The 14,864-nt window shown below is 45.6% G+C and overlaps 9 protein-coding genes across 9 annotated transcripts; 3 read left to right on the plus strand and 6 right to left on the minus strand.

The window, feature by feature from the left end:
* Positions 1-99: 99 nt before the first annotated feature.
* Positions 100-1,029, minus strand: VTP01DRAFT_2109 (uncharacterized protein; the record flags this gene model as incomplete). The annotated part of the gene is made up of 4 exons (XM_069380534.1): positions 100-126; positions 182-436; positions 499-824; positions 885-1,029. 4 exons carry the CDS (start codon positions 1,027-1,029, stop codon positions 100-102), a joined length of 753 nt encoding a protein of 250 aa, XP_069237612.1.
* Positions 1,030-2,815: 1,786 nt separating this feature from the next.
* Positions 2,816-3,180, minus strand: VTP01DRAFT_2110 (mitochondrial 54S ribosomal protein bL34m; the record flags this gene model as incomplete). The annotated part of the gene is made up of 2 exons (XM_069380536.1): positions 2,816-2,996; positions 3,062-3,180. 2 exons carry the CDS (start codon positions 3,178-3,180, stop codon positions 2,816-2,818), a joined length of 300 nt encoding a protein of 99 aa, XP_069237613.1.
* A 795-nt stretch (positions 3,181-3,975) lies between these two features.
* VTP01DRAFT_2111 (uncharacterized protein) lies at positions 3,976-4,270 on the plus strand (the record flags this gene model as incomplete). The annotated part of the gene is made up of 2 exons (XM_069380537.1): positions 3,976-4,099; positions 4,176-4,270. 2 exons carry the CDS (start codon positions 3,976-3,978, stop codon positions 4,268-4,270), a joined length of 219 nt encoding a protein of 72 aa, XP_069237614.1.
* A 280-nt stretch (positions 4,271-4,550) lies between these two features.
* Positions 4,551-5,910, plus strand: VTP01DRAFT_2112 (uncharacterized protein; the record flags this gene model as incomplete). The annotated part of the gene is made up of 3 exons (XM_069380538.1): positions 4,551-4,614; positions 4,677-4,771; positions 4,834-5,910. The coding sequence occupies 3 exons, from the start codon at positions 4,551-4,553 to the stop codon at positions 5,908-5,910; spliced, it is 1,236 nt and encodes a 411-aa protein (XP_069237615.1).
* Positions 5,911-6,000: 90 nt separating this feature from the next.
* Positions 6,001-7,620, minus strand: VTP01DRAFT_2113 (uncharacterized protein; the record flags this gene model as incomplete). Its single annotated transcript, XM_069380539.1, has 9 exons — positions 6,001-6,210; positions 6,278-6,352; positions 6,412-6,659; positions 6,737-6,909; positions 6,992-7,063; positions 7,154-7,227; positions 7,286-7,370; positions 7,437-7,505; positions 7,589-7,620. 9 exons carry the CDS (start codon positions 7,618-7,620, stop codon positions 6,001-6,003), a joined length of 1,038 nt encoding a protein of 345 aa, XP_069237616.1.
* Positions 7,621-7,770: 150 nt separating this feature from the next.
* Positions 7,771-9,493, minus strand: VTP01DRAFT_2114 (uncharacterized protein; the record flags this gene model as incomplete). Its single annotated transcript, XM_069380540.1, has 4 exons — positions 7,771-8,656; positions 8,739-8,848; positions 8,914-9,313; positions 9,366-9,493. The coding sequence occupies 4 exons, from the start codon at positions 9,491-9,493 to the stop codon at positions 7,771-7,773; spliced, it is 1,524 nt and encodes a 507-aa protein (XP_069237617.1).
* A 406-nt stretch (positions 9,494-9,899) lies between these two features.
* On the minus strand, positions 9,900-11,536 carry VTP01DRAFT_2115 (uncharacterized protein; the record flags this gene model as incomplete). The annotated part of the gene is made up of 7 exons (XM_069380541.1): positions 9,900-10,333; positions 10,414-10,477; positions 10,542-10,671; positions 10,741-10,781; positions 10,848-10,984; positions 11,091-11,186; positions 11,263-11,536. The coding sequence occupies 7 exons, from the start codon at positions 11,534-11,536 to the stop codon at positions 9,900-9,902; spliced, it is 1,176 nt and encodes a 391-aa protein (XP_069237618.1).
* Positions 11,537-12,041: 505 nt separating this feature from the next.
* Positions 12,042-13,500, minus strand: VTP01DRAFT_2116 (uncharacterized protein; the record flags this gene model as incomplete). The annotated part of the gene is made up of 6 exons (XM_069380542.1): positions 12,042-12,281; positions 12,340-12,662; positions 12,734-12,965; positions 13,020-13,096; positions 13,177-13,359; positions 13,422-13,500. 6 exons carry the CDS (start codon positions 13,498-13,500, stop codon positions 12,042-12,044), a joined length of 1,134 nt encoding a protein of 377 aa, XP_069237619.1.
* Positions 13,501-13,652: 152 nt separating this feature from the next.
* On the plus strand, positions 13,653-14,147 carry VTP01DRAFT_2117 (uncharacterized protein; the record flags this gene model as incomplete). Its single annotated transcript, XM_069380543.1, has 3 exons — positions 13,653-13,819; positions 13,891-13,976; positions 14,029-14,147. 3 exons carry the CDS (start codon positions 13,653-13,655, stop codon positions 14,145-14,147), a joined length of 372 nt encoding a protein of 123 aa, XP_069237620.1.
* Positions 14,148-14,864: the final 717 nt, after the last annotated feature.

The following is a 14,864-nucleotide window of genomic DNA, read 5'->3' on the forward strand; positions in this document are numbered from 1 at the left end:
AGGCAGAGACCGCGCCCAAAATGGTGGTTGTCTGCGCTCGTGTTTTGGGCACCGTGACTATTGCAGGCGAACCTTTCTTTGACCAGGCCCTACTGCGCTTCAAGTTGACATGGAAGGCAGACTCATCTAGGAAGACACAATTAGTCCTAAAACCCATATCGGTTCCCTCCCATTTGCGGACCCAGTCAAGACGCTCTTGAATCTCGGCCCCGCTGTTCCTGTCTACAGGCTGAAACCGGGCCTTCTTAAGTGACAGATTGCACTGCGTCCTCACGAAGTCATAAACGGTACTCTTAGAGACTTTGAGCCCCTTAAACCTCTGAAGCAGTTGATGGAGCGACTGCTTCAAGACAACCGAAGGGTTCTCATCGACGTACTCTAGAATGACCTTCTTATGCTCTTCACCAAGGATACGCAGACGACCATTCTTCTTAAGCTTCGCGAATATGCTATCCGGAGTCACCTCATACTGTTTGGCTATCTTTGAGCTGTACGGACATGGATACCTAACTGTTTTGCGGCAGCTGAGGCACTCGGAACTTTCTCAAACATCAGTTTGAAGAATCTGACTTTGTCCTGATCCGTGTAGAGCGTGTACACCCGCTTGATCGACGCGTCTCTCATGCGAACGTCCACATCCTTGTTTACGTCATCAATCTGCATGGCGTCTGATCGGCCATCGCTCTCGCGAGTTCGATTACGCAAATACTGCGTGTATGAACGTAGCGTTTCAAGAGCATACTGCTCTTCGTCGACGACATAGTCCATGGGCTCAAGTCTGCCATATTCGTCGACAGCATTGCCTTGCCCATCTTCATAAAAAGCTGGATGCTTATCTTGTAATCTGAAATTTCAACCGCACGATGTGGCAGGAAGGAGGAAACCTGGTCTAAACATGTTTACATGCTGTATATACTCTTGTACGACAATATCTCCGGAAGATGCGGCATCTGATTTGTCAACGCTGCGAAATCTTTTTTTGGAAAATGCGACATTCCACACTTGGGAGAATGCGAAATAGGCTTTCATTGGGATGACGATTTTAATTTATGGAAAGAGTGTATATGGTAGAGAAGTACCGGATATCAAAGCGGGCGGTCTGCAGTTGCAAGTCGCGCCGAAAGATTGACTATCACGTCGGTACGAATAAATGTGCATGCTTGAACGTTCATGATACTTCTAAAATTCAGGAAGCATGTTTGGAGTGCCAATTGGAGTATCCAGGTAGCAAATGTTACTTGACCAAAGCCTTCGTTATGTACAGGATATTGTGAGTGCGGTCAGCAACACCAGATTTGGTCCCGCAAATAGTGCCGGTGCGTATAGAAAAAGTGATCTCCCATCCATTGCTGAGGCAGCAACATCTCAACTGTAATCAATAAGTTAGATATCATCTAAACTTATAAGTTAGAATTGCATTATATTTGCTCAATTGCTGGGCGTCCGAAATTCCATAACCTTTAATTGCCCTCAAGAGTCGCATAGTTTCCTCAATTCCATTCTCGTTCATAGCAAGCGAGATTTTCTGTAGAGGCTTGCCTACAAGGAACGCGCCCCGTGTATTCCTTTTGCATTTTAGACACCAGCGTCTAGTTGCTGCAGTGCTTGTTAATGCATACTTGAATACTGGCTTGAATTTTTAGAACGATCAACTTCGTTTCAACATGCTAGTTACAGTAAGATATGAAGATGGTGAGAACAGGTAAGAAAGAAAGAAAGTTGGGAAACGAGGCAGCTTATATATTTTGTTGAAAAAGTTGTGGAAATCAGTTGGGAAATCAGATGTCTGTGTTCTTTGTTTCGCATAACTGCTGATAAAAACCAGTTTCTACTGACGACATTCAGATAAGCGTAAGTACATGCTTCATCGGAGGCGATATTGTAAGTACATTTGCGCTTTGCTACTGCTCTTTTTAGTCGTCTCTGCGTAGCCATTTTCAGGAGCAATTTGTTATGATTTCAGTCTTTAGCCATTCTCAACTATCGAAGATCTTGTGCAAGAGAGGAGACATTTCGTAGAGAATGTACTTTATCATTGTGTCTGAGACATCACTTATGCTATGAGCTATCACTTTTCTGAAAGTTCCAAGGTTATGAATCAGTGACATCACGCTCGAAAACATGTAGAATATACGACGGATTCAACATCAACGATTCAAACTTTCTCCAAACGTCTAAGATCACTCTATCTCGCATTCATGATGTTTGTAATGTTGGTATCTAAATCATTGCATTTGATGCTATGTAATTGTAAAGTGATGTGTATTTCTGCTACAAATGATGTATCTTTTGAACATGGTAGATCATTGCGTGGCAAGGCAATGCTCTGACTCTTAAGTAATATTCCATTCACAGCTTCCTGTTGAATGTTTCTTTTCGAGAAACAGCATCATTCACGATGAGCAACGGCCTTGTTCATTCTCTAAGACGCCGTAGTTTGTTATTCTTTCAACAAAAAAAAAATACAGCCTCATGGCCGTGTTGGACTTCATTCATGTGCACAAAGTTTCGGCCATTTTGATATCGCTTCACTCCCACTGCTCGCACCTCAAGAATTCAGTTAAGCCAAGATGTGACAACATTTGGCCAGTGGCTGGCTTGTTTGTTGCAGTATATACGATCATACACTGGATGTTCCATATGCACGTACACGAAAACACGACTTGGGCAGGCGACCTTCTAGACGACCACGTCGCTGCTGCTCTGGAGCAATAAAGATCCTTTTTTTCACGTGTCCATCTATATTCGTAACGTCACAGAGTGTAAAGAATGTACATGACTTGTAATAGTCGTTCCTCTCTCTCTATCTACTTGATTAATGAGACAAGAACTTTCTGCCCTTTGCACGCCGGCGTGCAATCACTTTTCGTCCGGCCTTTGTTGAAAGTCGATGCAAGAACCCGTGTCGTCGCTTGCGCACCAAGTTGGAAGGCTGATAGTTGTTACCCATGGACTTGAAACGCATTTGCGTTGCTGCCAATGGATTCCAGACCGAGCTGCAAGAAATCATACAATTAGCCACCCCGATCGCTTCAGGTGCCCATGGCAGCAGAGTATTCACCTCATAGAACCCGCATTGGCGGGAAGCGAGAATCCAGCAGGTCGCGTCGCAGAGGATTGTGACAATGCTGTTTGAATGGTAGGACGGAAGGCAGACCAAACTCGATTTAATAAGGACATTGTAGTTGTGTGTATGAATGTGGAAATTGATGACAGGTCCAGCAGGAGAGCAACGCCGCCGAAAAAAGCAAGTCCCAGCTCAAGGTTGACAAAACTGGGTCAAAATTGAGCCTTGCAGAAAAATCAATCTTTTTCTTGTGACAATTAGGCGACAACCAATCTTAAGCGCTTCAATGCGCCCATTAAATCCCCATAAAACTCTCATATATGATCTGCAATTATGCGTAAAGAAAGGTATATATATAGTAAGCCTAGCTGCAAGGAACTGACGTCAAGCCCTCACTGCCATTCGCGCTCAAAACGTATCAAATTTGCAAAGCAAGGCAGCACAAAGAGTGATCATATATCCTGATCGAGCAAGATTAAGCATGAGCTACAGTTGTTCACAGGTTAATACCTGCTTGTGATGGAGAATTTCTCCTAAGCCAACCATCCCGCAAACAGACCATCATTTCCATTTTTGACTGAAATGCAAAGAGAAGGGTGCATGACCAACCCTTTTGTTCCCCCCCCCCAGCTTATTAAATCTATGAGAACTGCAGCATCGCTGCAAGAAGAAAAGCATAGCACTCTAGTACGGACGATTTTGTTGTTGAAAACAAGCTGCTGGAGGGTGCTGTTGTCGGCGAATATGATTGTTTGATGACTGGGTTGATCTGTGCGCAAAAACAACAATGCTGACAGAGAGGGAAAAAATGTCTGACATCAGAACCCAGCAGTTGCAAAAAAATAATAGCCCGCCCCGCGAGTCCAGGCTTGGCAACTCCCGGTTTCTTTCTCTCGTTTTCCCTTACAATGAACAAAGGATACGGCGAAAGCCAGAGCTACGCCCCACCTCCTCCGCAGAACGCCTATTACGGCCAAGGCCAGCAGTCATACGGCCAACAATATCAGTATCCACCACCTCCACCGCAGCAAGGTAGGTATATCCGTACAAAAAAAAGATCACCATTCATATATGCACAGTGCTTAACGCACATACATACGTTTTAAAGGTGGATACTACTCTCAGCAGCAACCCATGTACGCCGGGTACCAGCAACAACCTCAACGATCCAACGCAGCTGCAGATACCTGTCTGGGATGGTAAATTTCATTCATGCATTGATGGTACCACATTCATTAGTTCTCACTTTGAAACTACAGCTGTGCCGGTCTTCTCTGCTGTTGCGCTGCCGAAGAGTGCTGCGAGATGCTCATGATGTGCTAAACACTCTAACTTAAACAAATAATGCGTGACGAACGATCTATCTATCTATCTATCATTACTACACCTCTAAATGGGACTCTTTTCTTTTTTGTATACAATAAAGGCGAAAATGAAATATTAGGCATCGAATTTTTTTCTTCTTCTTCCTCACCCATAAAAAATGGAGGCAACAGCTGAAAGCGATTCGACGGTGCTGTGCACTTTTGAAGGCTGCAAGCTGTTGGGTAAGCAAGAGCCGTTCCGTTACTCTGGCAGCAGTCGTCTTGACATTTCCCTCCTACAACAGTCTCGAGACAAGATCTGCAATGTCACACTGATCAGCATTTGGCAGAACAATTGCAGCAGCAAGAACAACAGCACGCAAAGAACCATTCACTCAAGGTATATGTTGTGTATATATGTAAATGTTTATTACAAGTTGCTCAAACGGTGAGCCTGTACAGAGAAAACGAAATCCATCGTTGGATGACCTCGATGTCGAAATAAAACGAGCTAACGATGCTAAACGAGTGCCTCTCCTCGAAGAAGACGATTACGCTCGTGCTCACATTGCAGCGAACGAGGAACTGTGGTCTAAAGTGGGCGTATTGGAGGATGACAATCGAGTGCGAAACATTGTGCCACACATCGAAAGCTTATTCCTTACAACGACTACCAGTAGCAAAGCAAAGCAACAGCCAACGAAACGGACTGTTTATCTATGCTGTTCTCAAACGGACCAGGCAATTGCGAGTCTTTGGGATAAAGGATGGAGCTGCGGCTATCGCAATTGCCAAACGATCATGGCGTATTTGGAAAAACAGATGGAACGTGGCAGTGCCGTGCTGCGCCGAGTGCCGACCGTCAGAGGACTGCAGATTCTGTTGGAAGAAGCGTGGCGTGATGGATTTGACCCGCAGGGAGCATTTCAGCTGAGACACAAGGTCCTCGGCACACAGAAATGGATTGGAACGACAGAGGTTTATACAATACTCGCATACCTTGGTGTACGATCCACGATTCTGGACTTTGACGCCAATCAGACGAATACCTCTCACGATATCATGATGGATTGGTTGCAAAGCTACTTTGCACCCGGTCAAAAAAATTCGAACAGCAACAATGCTTTCAGCGCATTGATGCAATCCTCGGCTCGCAGTAGCAAAATTGTGCACGTGACAAATAGACCGCCAGTCTACATGCAGAATGCTGGACATAGCCGAACGGTTGTAGGCATGGAATTGCATGATAATGGAACACGCCACCTGGTTGTCTTGGATCCCGGTCGCAAAACTCCTCGAAAAACGGAGCAGCAAAGCGGCGGTGGCAGCAGCAGGCTTACAGGCGTGACCTTGACGTCGTTTCGACTGGATACCAATACCATTGCACGGAAATCTCAGTATCAACTGCTCGTGCCGGGACACGTCCGCGATGGAGGGAGCAAAGGCGGTGCAATTGAGTGGGTGATGAATGATGGATATCTTCTCACCGAATGGGAAAGAGACGCTGCACGCCATGTCACTAGCATTCGAGTGACATAAAAGAATTTCATAGGTAAGGAGGAGGAGAATGAAACTTGTATTTACAAGAGACATGTATATATACAGATTATATCCAAAAAAGGAAAGATTTTACAAGAGTGCGCCGTGAGGGAAACGTCTGCGACTAGAGCTATCAATTTTATACTCGAGTATTGCATTATCGACACCAACAAACATGCTCTGGCTATCCTGCGAAAACGCAAGACCTGTCAATGGAGTATCCTGATCTGCTGGACCAACGCGGATAGTTTGCTTTGTATCAAAATTGCGTGCGTCCACGATATGTACATGCGATACATGCTGTTTGCGCATAGCAAATACTGTCAGCAATTTTTTTCTGCAGAACGCTGCTAATTTGTATCGTTACCTCTGTATATGCTAATAAATCCACCGCTCGCGTCTGTGTAAATTTTACACAACGTGCAGCTCCTTTGGTGATAGACTATACAGATAATCTACCTTTAGTTAAGTTATAATGGTGCCCGAGAATGTATAACTTACATTGCCAATAGTGCCGAGCTTACACAGTGGCTCGGTGCTTCGAACATCCCACACAGTAACGCTTCCATCCTGGCTGGCAACCGCGAATTTTTCAGAATCGCTTGTCCACGACACTGAGAAATTTGCGTCGATGGCAGCTGCCATGGTCGTGAGGAGCTCATATTGGCCAGCTGGTCTGACCGCAAACAAATGCACTTTCTTGTCGTCGCCGACAACCACCATTTTCCGACCATCCGGGCTGACGGAAGCTTTTTTAAAAAAAAAACCAAAGAGATTGATTAACAAAGATGTATTTAGGATGCACGGCAATGCGAGTTTATCTTACCGTGGTTGATAGCAACGTTGAACTCGATTGTTTGCAAGAGCCTCAACGACGGCACAGAATAGACGCGAATGGTACAGTCATTGTTGGATATCAATAGGCGAATATCATTGTTGCCTGATCTTGAAAAACAAATGCCATTGTTGATTGTGTTGCCCGGAGAAGTCGTGATGCTCCTAAAAATGTGAACGGATGGGTCAGAGTACTGCTTACACACACACTTACAACATATCAAACAAACAACAATCATATACATACACTTGAAAGTCTGAATGTAAATCCTTGACTGTAAGGTCACCGCGCTGCCCGCCTCCTGCCCAGTAGCCGTATCTGTAAAAAGAAAAAAAGGAAAGTTTCCAGCTTAAAGTTTAATAACAGCGACGATAATGATGAAATCATGCGTGGATGGGACGCGCGTACCCTATAGCCATACATGCTGGATGGAACCCGAGCCCTCGAATGAGGTATCGTCTCTGACCCGTTCGTCGATTGTACTGGCGATATTAATCAGACAATAGATTTATTCCTCCGTCCATCAACATTACCACTTACCCGAAAAATATCCTGCTCGACCGGCACGATTAATTCATCCTTGAACTCGGGCTCTTGCCGTTGCAACACAAGATCACGCAGCTGCCTGAAGGAGAAAGCGATGCATGAATATTATCGGGCTTGATCCAATAACAAGAATGAATTTATATACCAATGATGAATTGTGACTCTCTGATCATGCACGATGGGCTCTGTGTTTATAAACTTGCATGCTGGGTCACTGCGGGGCGCATTGCTGTCAGCGTTCGTTCGACATGGATATATATATATGTATAGAGCTCTTTTTTATTTTAAAAAATATACCTGCTTAGATCGTAGGATTCAACAACGGTCATGACGGTGGTAAACAAAACAAGGGAAAGAGAAACATGACATAAATTTGGACCGAAGACGGGCAGAGTTTAACGCGGACGCTCGGGGTTACAAAGAGAGAGAGAAAAGATAAAGAATAAGGGGGTGGGTTTCACTTTTGGGATGATTTCATCTCACGCTTGGACCCACCCGTATGATCGTTCCACAGCTGACTGCCAACCCCGATACATTGCTTTACGCTTTTCATCGCTGATTTTCGGCTCAAACACTGTGCGGTTCTCAGTGTTGACATTGTGAATCTCGTCCAAACTTGACCAGAAGTCTACTGCGAGACCGGCCGCGATGGCTGATCCGAGCGCGGTGGTTTCTCGCATCACAGGCCTATCGACTGGAATTCCAAGGATATCCGACTGGATCTGCATTGCGAGATCAGAGTTGGACATGCCGCCGTCAACCCTGAGGGAGCGTAGCGGTGTATTCGCCTCCTGGTTCATAGCATCGAGGATGGCTTTGGACTGGTAGCACACTGCCTCGAGCGTTGCGCGTGCGAGGTGGCACTTGTTTGTATACTGCGTGATGCCGCACACTGTGCCCCGCGCATCGTTGCGCCAGTACGGTGCAAACAAACCCGTGAACGCCGTGACAAAGTACACGCCCGACGTGTCTTCTACTTGCGCAGCCAGTTCATTGATTTCTTGCGCATTCTTGATAACACCGAGATTGTCACGCAGCCACTGGATCGACGAGCCAGCGACCGCCACCGAGCCTTCAAGCGCGTACACAGGTGCTTCCGATCCAAACTGGTACGCGATGGTTGTAAGCAGCCCGTTCTTGGACAGGACAGGCTTGTCTCCGGTGTTGAATAACATGAAGCATCCAGTGCCGTATGTATTCTTGGCATCGCCCTGGTGGAAACATTTCTGCCCCACGAGCGCTGCCTGCTGGTCCCCGAGACAGCCTGCGATCGGTACACCCTCCAGAATACCGCCCACAACGTGCCCGTACACCGCTGACGATGACACGATGCGTGCCAAGTGAATTCCTTGAAATCCAAAGAAGCTATACACATATACCAAATGAGGTTTAGGGCCGTCGCTGCTTATTTTTTTTTTTTTCACCCCACATTTATTGTACAACTTACTCTATCGCCTTTTGACTCCACTCCAACGTGTGAATATCCATGAGCATCGTGCGACTTGCATTCGTCACGTCTGTCACCAAGATCCCCTTGCCAGGCCCGCCTGTCAAGTGCTGCATTTACATCCAATCAATGGTTATTATTGCTATCTGAAAATGAGAACGAAATGAATACTTGCGTATATCAACCATGTATCCACGGTACTGAACCGCAATCGTCCTTGTTCCAGTGCATTTTTAACGGCAGGCACATTGTCGACCATCCACTTTAACTTTACAGCCGAAAAATAGGTTGTGAGCGGCAGCCCGCATACAGACTGCAATGCATTTACGCCACCATCACCAAGCTCAGCCAACGTCTTGACCGTGTGCCCCGTGCGACTATCGCTCCACACAATCGCAGGATACAACGGCTCGCTCGTCTCGGCATCCCACGCAATCGTCGTCTCGCGCTGGTTCGTGATGCCGATCGTCGCGATATCTTTACGGCTATACCCCATCCCCTCCAGTTTCCGCACCGCATGCTCCATGCATGTCTTGGCCGTCTCTAGCAGATCATGCGGATCGTGCTCGACCCATCTGTAACAATGATGGTAAGAAACCAGATGCGAACAAGTTACGATTGCCATACCCAGGATGAGGGTAATGTTGATCAAACTCCATCTGATGGTACGTTACAATCGACCCTTGCCGGTCGAAAATAACGAAACGAGTCGAGGTTGTGCCTTGATCTATCGCGCCAACGAGCCCGGCTGTCATGCTTTATGAAAAAAAAAAAAAAGAAAGAAAAAGACGTAATGACAGGGAGTTTAAGAAATAAAGATAAGCAAAAAAGAAGAAAAAAAAGGGGGGGAGAAAAAAGGCAGGGAGGTACAACAGAAAAGCTCATGCCACATCCGAAGTTTTGTTGAAAACCAAACGAGTGGGTTCACATGGCGTCCGAAAATGGATACACTTCACTGCCAAAATTCGCCGTATTGCACTTCTGCTACACCCGACCTTTTTCTTTTTCTCCTCCCTTTTCCTTTAACCAGTATCAAACATTTTGCACAACGACGTTTACCTTACAGACCGGTCGTGAAAGATGATATATTATATATATAGCGCATGTTTTTACTTGAGAATTTTTTTGTTATATGTATACTAGGTGGATATCATTATTCTATCAATGCGTGGGGGTGCACAAATCAGGTCGGCAATGACTGGTAAAATCAGCCTTGTCAGATTCTATTTGGACGGTCGAGTGATGCACGCCAAAGCGGTCGCAGATGATACGCTGGCTGCGCGCAAGCACCTCGTCGTAGTTGAGTCGTGCGTCCGACGATACCGTGAGATGCGCTGTCAAGGAGCTCTTGCCGGGCGACAAGGTCCACACATGCAGGTCGTGGACGGCAATTACGCCGGGGATCTGGAGCAGAGATGCCTCGATGTATTCTGGCTCAATACCGCCGGGCGTGCCTTCCATCAAGACAGCAAGCGAGTCGCGGACGAGGTGGTATGTCGTGTACAATACAAGAAGCGAGAAGATGAAGGTGCAGATGGGATCAACAATCGTAAGAGAAGGCTTGAAAATGAGGATAATGGATGAAACGAGAACGCCTGCATGTGCCACAAATAAACAACAACAACAACAACTTTAGTTCACTGTTTCACTGCCTAGTTCTTGTCAACCCACGTACCAATGGATGCAAGCAAATCGCCAATGACATGCAACGCAGCGGCGCGGAGGTTGATGTTTGTTTCCTGTGGAAGTATACACCTGTTAACCCAAAATCGTACCTAGACTGATTGCAAAAAGATATCATACCTTGTGTGGCACATTGTTGTTGTCACCGCCGTTTGCTTCGACGTGCTGGTGCTGCTCTTCATCATCGTGCTGATGGTCGTCGTGTCCGTGAGAATGTCCGTGGTGGTGGCCACCGAGGACGTATGCGAGTCTGTATTGTAAACAATTAAACACATTAATATTTCCCCACATATACCAGCCCACTTAGAGCTTTGCTTACACGATGTTAATCACCACGCCGATAGACGCCGTCAAGCACATCTAAAATTATATTAGCCTGGTTCTCATTGTTGTTTTTTCTAGTTTAGTGTTCAGTGCTATACGTACCAGGCGGGCATTAATCTCCTGCGGACGTTTCAAGCGCTCAATGGCTTCGTGAACAAGGAATGCAGTCAAGACCCAGATGGTGAACACGGACACCAACGCTGCAATCACTTCGGCTCGGTGAAAACCAAACGTGTGACCTAAAAAATTTCACCGTGTTAACTGATATCAGATACCACCAAAGAAAGATAGTAAAAAAAATCCCCCCTCCCACCCTTATCGCTATCAACAAAATTCCTTACGTACGTTTTGTAGCAGGTTTCTCTGCAAGGTAGATCGCTGCGAGAGCGACAATGAAGCTAGCAACATCCGATAAAAGGTGAAAAGCATCCGACATTAAAGCTGCAGTAAAAGTGCAATGAGCACGCTGCTGTTGCTGCTGCTGCTGCGCGGCAACCCAGTTACATCCGCTGCTTACCGAGCGAGTTTGCAAAGTAGCCAGCAGCTAGTTCGCCAGCAAAAAACAAGAGTGCAAGCGTTGTAGCAAAGAACAGTTTGCGCTTTGTAGACCTCGTGGCAAGTGCATCTTTGCCGGTAACATTGGCGCATTTGCGGTTTGAGAATGTATACGAAACAACCGAGCCCCGTCTCGATCGCTGACGACCCAGTTGTTCGACTGCCGGAGGTATCAATGGAGTATGTTCATTGACTGCTGAATGCTGATGTCCGCCGCCGTCGTCGCCGTGCGTCATGCTTTTTTATTCCTTTGTCGTATATTCGAAACGAGAAAAAAAAAATATATAAAAGGGCCTTATCCGAAAAAAAATGATATACTTGAAACTTAGCCCGGAGTTAACAAAAAGCCTGATCCAGGAAGAGCACGGGTCAATTCTACCTCCGGTTTTGCATGTCAGACATTTTCCCAGAATAACGACAAATGGATGGATTTGTCTCAAAACCAATGGTTTAAAAAAGATGTTAATCTAAACGGCTATATGCTGAAAACTTGGCAAGCACAACCGCTGCAATTACACATATGCTTGCTGCTGCTGCCGCCGCTGCCGCCGCTTAAATGCATGATGATTTTTGTACTAGCTCGTTCTTCTTTCTTGCCTGCTTATCTGTCTTTCTTGCTCTCAGAGAACTTTATCCGTACCAATGGATTCCAACAAGAGAGTAACAAGGTACGCATACGATGATGTGTTGAGAGCGTGAAAGAAAAGAGGAATGTAATTCATTTTAAGTACATGGTAATTTTCAACCGTTTGCTGGTGCGGCTGCTGGTGCGGCTGCTGCCATTGCAGGTCGGTCTTTGGTATAAGGTGCGATTTCCTCTCTCAGCTTTTCTTTCCTTTCCTCGCCACGCTTCTTTTTCTCTTCCTCCAGCCGCTCTCGCTGCCGGCGGCGTTGTCGCTGTCGTCGTCTTTTCAGTGTTTTCTTGCTGGGTCCCTTCATTTCCGGTGGTTTTGGAGGATCAGGTTTTTTCGGCGGCTCCGGCTTTTAAGAAATATATGAGCTAATTTCGATCATCAGAGAAATTGTTTGCGATACTTACAGGTAGTCGCTCTGGCCAGTCGTATTCGAAGTCATATTTGAAGTTTTCTCTTGTAAACACTCGTCGAAAGAGCTTATGTATATATTTGTAATCCGGTTTATCGTGGAACCGCAACTTGTTGCGAGAGTATGTAAGGAACTCTGCAAACTCCGGCGGAAGGCCTTCACACAGCTCTTCTATGCTGATAGACTGCTTTTTCTGACGAATCAGTTCATATTTCTCGTAATTGCTGGCGGCCTTGATCCCTTGCCACGGCAGGGATCCCTTGAGAAAGTAAATAAGAACATATGCAAGCGCTTCCAAGTCGTCCTTTCTCGATAACTCTGTAACAGGGAGACAGCACACACCGTTTGAATATATTCTCGATTATATATCTAAAGCATCCTACACTTACCGTGACCCAAATGTGAATTGATGCTCGCGTAACGCGCTGTGCCCGTTAGTGACTTGTCATCTCGTGCAGGTATGTGTACCTTTGTGATAGGATTCTTAAACCTTTTTGCCAGGCCATAATCAATAAGATAGACAGTGCTGTAGTAGTACTTCTCGTTGCCCAGCAGAAAATTTTCCGGTTTGATATCTCGGTGGATATAGTTTTTTAAATGCATATGTTCAATCCGGGAAAGCTAATAATCACTAAAGTTAGAACTAGGCTACACGTCTGATTCAAAAACATGCACCATTTGATCTGCTAGTTGCAGCGTCGTCTTCAAGCTGAATTTACGATTACACTGTTTGAACATATCCTCCAACGATGCTACGTAAAAGAAAGAAAGAAATTGTTATACATTTACACTATACATTGACGAATAATACGAGTACTTTTGATATACGTACGTCCCAAGAGATCCATAGCGAGAACTCGCCCAAGGGGCTCGACGCCGTAGTAATGCGTTTTCGGTATAGCGTATCCACCGCGAAGCAGCGCGTACAGCTTAGCCTCGAACTCGAGTTGCGGGGTATCACAGCCACGCTGTTCAACCTTGACAGCGACCTTTTGATCTGTTGTTGTGTCGGTGCCTAAGATGCTGCGCATTAGATCCTGCCCCACTCCTTGACCCCAATCTCTGTCAGAAACTCACCAAGGTAAATGGTTCCAAAGGAACCTGATCCTAATTCCCTTCCAAGTCTATACTTGCCATCGGCGATCGTTGTCGTCATGGGGCCCAAGCAGGCGAAACACGAACTAGTTGCAGAAACCAGCAGGAAAAGAGGGTAGGTTTGCTGGCTTTGAAAATATCGCAAAGTTGTTACTTTTCTCTTTTTTGCATGATTGAGGAAAAAGTCGCGCCCATTGCCACCCACCCAGTCTCATGATCATTGGCATTGGAGTCGACATTTTGCATTTGCCGAGGATCGCTCAACTTGTATCACGACGTGGAAGTCGGCCGCTTGCGCGTCGTATTCTGAGCCCACGAGAGCTTCAGGAATTTGACACATTGCCGAACAAAAAAGATCAGGTGCGATACTTGGGATCGCGGTAAGGGCTCAGCAGTTTTAGCTTCACAGCGTGTGTACTTTATATTTAATTAATGATAATAATAAAAAAAGATGGTGTATCAAGGAAGCAATTTACAAAGCTCTTTATCCCGCGCACAAGTTGGAGTGGAAACAGGTGTGGGTGACTAAAGAAAAAGGTAATCCTGTTGGTACCTGGTAATTACTGCAACGTGCTTACATTGGGATCAGGAAAACCTGTGCTACATGTACTTAATGCCCAGTCGCTGGGTATTTACCGCTCGCACGTCTCGTTGTCGCATGATGGGGAATATGCCATTGCACAAGTTGTTTTGGAGGGCAAGGATTGAAGGGTATATACTACATAGTTTGTTCCACTTCTTTTCAGGTTGCCAATCACTAAGCCATAGGTGGAGGAGAAGTGAGTTGATCTCTCTATATGGAACGAATTACTTTGAAAGGACATTGTATGCGGCGAATAACAGCACAGCTGAAGAGCAGTCAATGGAAATAACAATGAAAGGAAATGGAACAAATTGGGCAACCTCTAACAACCATGCCTACAGAGCGCGATTCTCGTGGTGTAGAGGCCATGAATACTGGACAACAATCCCTTCATTGACTTGTGATCCGGTTGATTTTGGTTACTGTTTATCAGCCGAGTAAACGGAAACAAATTTGGATCGTTTAATTTAATGTGATATTTTTAACCACAAACATATTTCACATTACATACTTGCAATGCAATCTCTTCGCGTGTGTGCCAGGAACACGACTATGTTTGACTGAAGAATCCACATGTGTATCTCTGGATCCCGCCAGCGAGCAGTTTCGACTCCTTGCTAGATCGAACTTATTAAGTGCTGTAACAACCTTGCAATTTAAAGTGTATACAGGACAAGGACGTATCAGCGATCGTTTAGAAAAAATCACATGGCGTTCCTGTCAAGTTGGATTGCATGAAAACATTTTACCAACCGGGTACATTTCTCGGAAGAGTGTAACTTGTAAGAATTTGGGACAAGAACGAGGGTGTAACCAAATTTGGAGGGAAGGGCGCAGTTTAT

This window comes from Rhizomucor pusillus (assembly GCF_041956525.1).
Source record: "Rhizomucor pusillus strain CBS 183.67 unplaced genomic scaffold VTP01scaffold_12, whole genome shotgun sequence".
Taxonomy (NCBI): domain Eukaryota; kingdom Fungi; phylum Mucoromycota; class Mucoromycetes; order Mucorales; family Lichtheimiaceae; genus Rhizomucor; species Rhizomucor pusillus.